General features: G+C 42.5%; 1 protein-coding gene across 4 annotated transcripts; it reads left to right on the top strand.

Moving 5' to 3' along the window:
* Window positions 1-2,225: 2,225 nt before the first annotated feature.
* On the top strand, window positions 2,226-2,898 carry LOC142447184 (ubiquitin-conjugating enzyme E2 C-like). Of its 4 annotated transcripts, none has more exons than XM_075548877.1 (2): window positions 2,226-2,510; window positions 2,583-2,898. In XM_075548877.1, the coding sequence occupies exons 1-2, from the start codon at window positions 2,226-2,228 to the stop codon at window positions 2,763-2,765; spliced, it is 468 nt and encodes a 155-aa protein (XP_075404992.1). In that variant the 3' UTR covers window positions 2,766-2,898. The 4 variants fall into 4 exon arrangements, with proteins under 4 accessions (XP_075404992.1, XP_075404994.1, XP_075404993.1 ...); XM_075548879.1 differs by having other exon boundaries at window positions 2,226-2,378; window positions 2,556-2,898; XM_075548878.1 differs by having other exon boundaries at window positions 2,226-2,361; window positions 2,443-2,898.
* The last annotated feature ends 475 nt before the right edge of the window (window positions 2,899-3,373 follow it).

Raw genomic sequence — 3,373 nt, forward strand, 5'->3', positions numbered from 1 at the left:
AGCACCGTGACATGTTATGGAATCTTCTCAATATTATCCATAGTTAGTGCTGATCTACATAATCAAATGTCTTTTCATAGTCAATAAAGCATAAAGAAACATCTTTCTACTATTATCTGCTTTCGGCCAAGATCCATCTGCCAGAACATGTGCTCTACCAAAGCCAGTTTGAAGTTCTGCCCTCTGGTGAGGTACTGTGGCAAACTTTTGGAATTATTTTCAGCGAAATTTACTTGTGTGTGATAGTAATGATAATGTTGGGTCACCTTTCTTAGAAATGGACACAAATATAGGTCTATTCATCTTTTGATGAGCATCGAGCTGTTTCCACTTGGGGGTATTGTAACTAGTGCCGCAATGAATATTGGTGGACAAGACTCTTGGCTTCCCTGTTTTCAAGTCTTTGGGGCATATATTTTTGAGTGAAATTTATGAAATTTCTGCTAGTTCTATTATTAGATTATTTTAGGAAAATGTTTTATATGAATTATGCTCACTGCCATTGAGTCAATGCTGACTCATAACGACACCCTGTGGGATTCTGAGAATGTAACTCTTCAGGGCAATAGAAAGCTCAGTCTTTCTCCCACAGAACGGCTAGTGGCTTTGAACCACCAACTATGTGGCTCACAGACCAATGTGTAACCACTACACCACTAAAAAGCATCGCTGTTAATTGCCATGGAGTTGGTTCCAACTCACAGCAGTTCTGTGCACAGCTGAACATAACACTGCCCAGCCTCCCAAGTATTGTCATGCTTGCGTCCATAGTTGCAGCCACTGTGGCGATCCATCTTACTGAGGGTCTTCCTCTTTTTAATCACCCCTCTACTTTGCCAAGCTTGCTGTCCTCTTCCAGGGAGTTGTAACTATTATTTATATTATTTTAATGGAAACATATTCATTATTAATACTATGAATTCCATTTTGCAGATGGAAGATCTAAGGTACAGAATCATTACAAAACTAGATAAGTTGAAGATGTCTTAACCCAGTCCTCCATGAGCCCTCTTCTCCCCCTTGCATAATTTTATGACTCTTGACTGTAGCTTGCTCCTGATTAGCAGAATATGGTGAACGTAATGAGAGATCACTTTTGCACTTAGTTTACAAAAGACTTTGACTTCTATCTTATTAGCAGCCGTTCTCTACTGGCTTAGATGAAGAAAGCTGGAAATAGCCATGTGCCAAGGAAAGGAGGAACGCTTCTGGCTACCAACCAGTAGGCATCTAGACTCTTATTTCAGCTATCCTCATGGAGTAGGACCTTGCCAGCATGCAGATCCTTCCCCAGTCAAGCCTTCAAATGGAACCACGATCTCGGGATAATGCCTTGTTTGTACTTGCTTGCCCATAAAGCAGAGAACTCAGCTAAGCTATGTCCCGATTTCTGACCCACAGAAATTGTGAAATGATAAACATATTGCTATAAATCATTTCATTTTTGGATAATTTGTTACACAGAAAAAGATAACCAATCCACTTATTCAAGAACAGAGTTAGTAAGCAGTCAAGCCAGGATTTGAATCTGGCTCCTGAATCTAAGCTCTTAATCAGTGATATCATGCTCCCTCTCATAAGGTACAACGATATCATAATCCTCATTATCATCATCATCACAATTGTGTTCCCAGTATTATTCTAAGTGCTTCACATAATTTAGCTTTATTGTCAAAGTAAATTTGGGGTCCCCACTTTACAATCAAAGACCTAAGTCAGAACAATAAGCAACTCACTGAAGGTCACATGGAAAATTCAGAACTTCACTCATTCGACTCCAAAAGTCATTTCCTTCCCACTTAGCTTTGTGGCTTCTCTGTAACCAAATGGCTGTGAAAACAAACAAAAACCTCACTGCTATTGAGTTGACTTCCACTCATTTGAAATGCTGACATTGTGGTGAGAAACCCAACACAGAGCCCACTATGCTGCCAAATTCAAACTCAATGCTATCAAGTCAGTGACCCGACAGGACAGGGTAGAACTGCCCTGTGGGTTTCTGAGAGTGTTACTCTTATAGAAATAGAAAGCCCCTTAATTCTCCCACGGAGCAGCTGGTGGTTTCTAACTGCTGGCCTTGTAGCCCAATACATAACCACTAGGCCACCAGTCCTCCTTAAAGAGTTACAGGCAACTAATTAACAATCCACTGAGAAATACTTCTTGACACACGACCCTGCAATTGCCTTCCAGTCTCCGGAGATCCCGTCTGCCAACACCAGCAAATGGCCTCCCAAAACCGCGACCGAGCTGCAGCCAGTGTCGTAGCCACCCAGAAAGGAGCTGAGCCCAGTGGGGGCGCAGCCCGGGGTTCCGTGGGCAAGAGGCTACAACAGGAGCTGATGACCCTCATGATGTCTGGCGACAAAGGAATCTCTGCCTTCCCGGAATCAGACAACCTTTTCAAGTGGATAGGGACCATCCACGGAGCAGCTGGTACAGTCTATGAAGACCTGAGGTATAAGCTCTCCCTGGAGCTCCCCAGTGGCTACCCTTACAATGCACCCACAGTGAAGTTCCTCACCCCCTGCTACCACCCCAACGTGGGCACTCAGGGTAACATCTGCCTGGACATCCTGAAGGACAAGTGGTCTGCCATGTATGACGTCAGGACGATTCTCCTCTCCATCCAGAGCCTGCTGGGAGAGCCCAACATCGACAGCCCCTTGAACACACATGCTGCGGAACTCTGGAAAAACCCCACAGCCTTTAAGAAATACCTGCAGGAAACCTACTCAAAGCAAGTCTCCAGCCAAGAGCCCTGACCTCCCCTGTCCTTGTGTTCTTTTCTGTAGCTGTCTGTCCTCCCTCCACCCCGCCCCTTGATGTCTGTGTAGAACTCTTATCTCAAGCTGTGGTGTCATTTCTGTTGTGTTTGTTTTTTAAATTAAGTCTCCATTTGCACCCTGTGATGATTGTATTAAATAAATAACATTTGGGGTTGGTTCAGGAAAAAAAAAGAAATACTTCTCAACACCGAAAACAAGAACAACAAAACAAAACTCGGTAGTACTGGTGTGTATCAGTAAACCCTTGATAAGGAAGTTGACATGCTTCAGACATTTCTAACTCTCTCAATATATAACTACCAATTTATAACTCTTCCAATCGATAACTCTACCCATTGTTAACTCTCCTGGCACTTTGATAGAGAGTTTAGAGACTTTTGCTATGTGGGACTACCATGGACATCTAGAAGTAAAAAATTCAATGTATTATTCTACTGTATATAATACTTCATGTTAGCCAATATTAAAAATCATGAATTGAAACATCAATTGATACTAAATTTCTTTAAAGTACAAGTTATAAAATGCCACTTATGTTGCATATCCACCCAGCTGTGCAGTAAATGAGGCTACTCCCACTCTGA

This window comes from Tenrec ecaudatus, chromosome 4 (genome assembly GCF_050624435.1).
Source record: "Tenrec ecaudatus isolate mTenEca1 chromosome 4, mTenEca1.hap1, whole genome shotgun sequence".
In the NCBI taxonomy this organism is placed as follows: Eukaryota; Metazoa; Chordata; class Mammalia; order Afrosoricida; family Tenrecidae; genus Tenrec; species Tenrec ecaudatus.

Excerpts from the sequence above, each read along its gene's own strand:
- LOC142447184 (XM_075548876.1), top strand. The coding sequence starts at position 2,226 with ATGGCCTCCCAAAACCGCGACCGAGCTGCAGCCAGTGTCGTAGCCACC.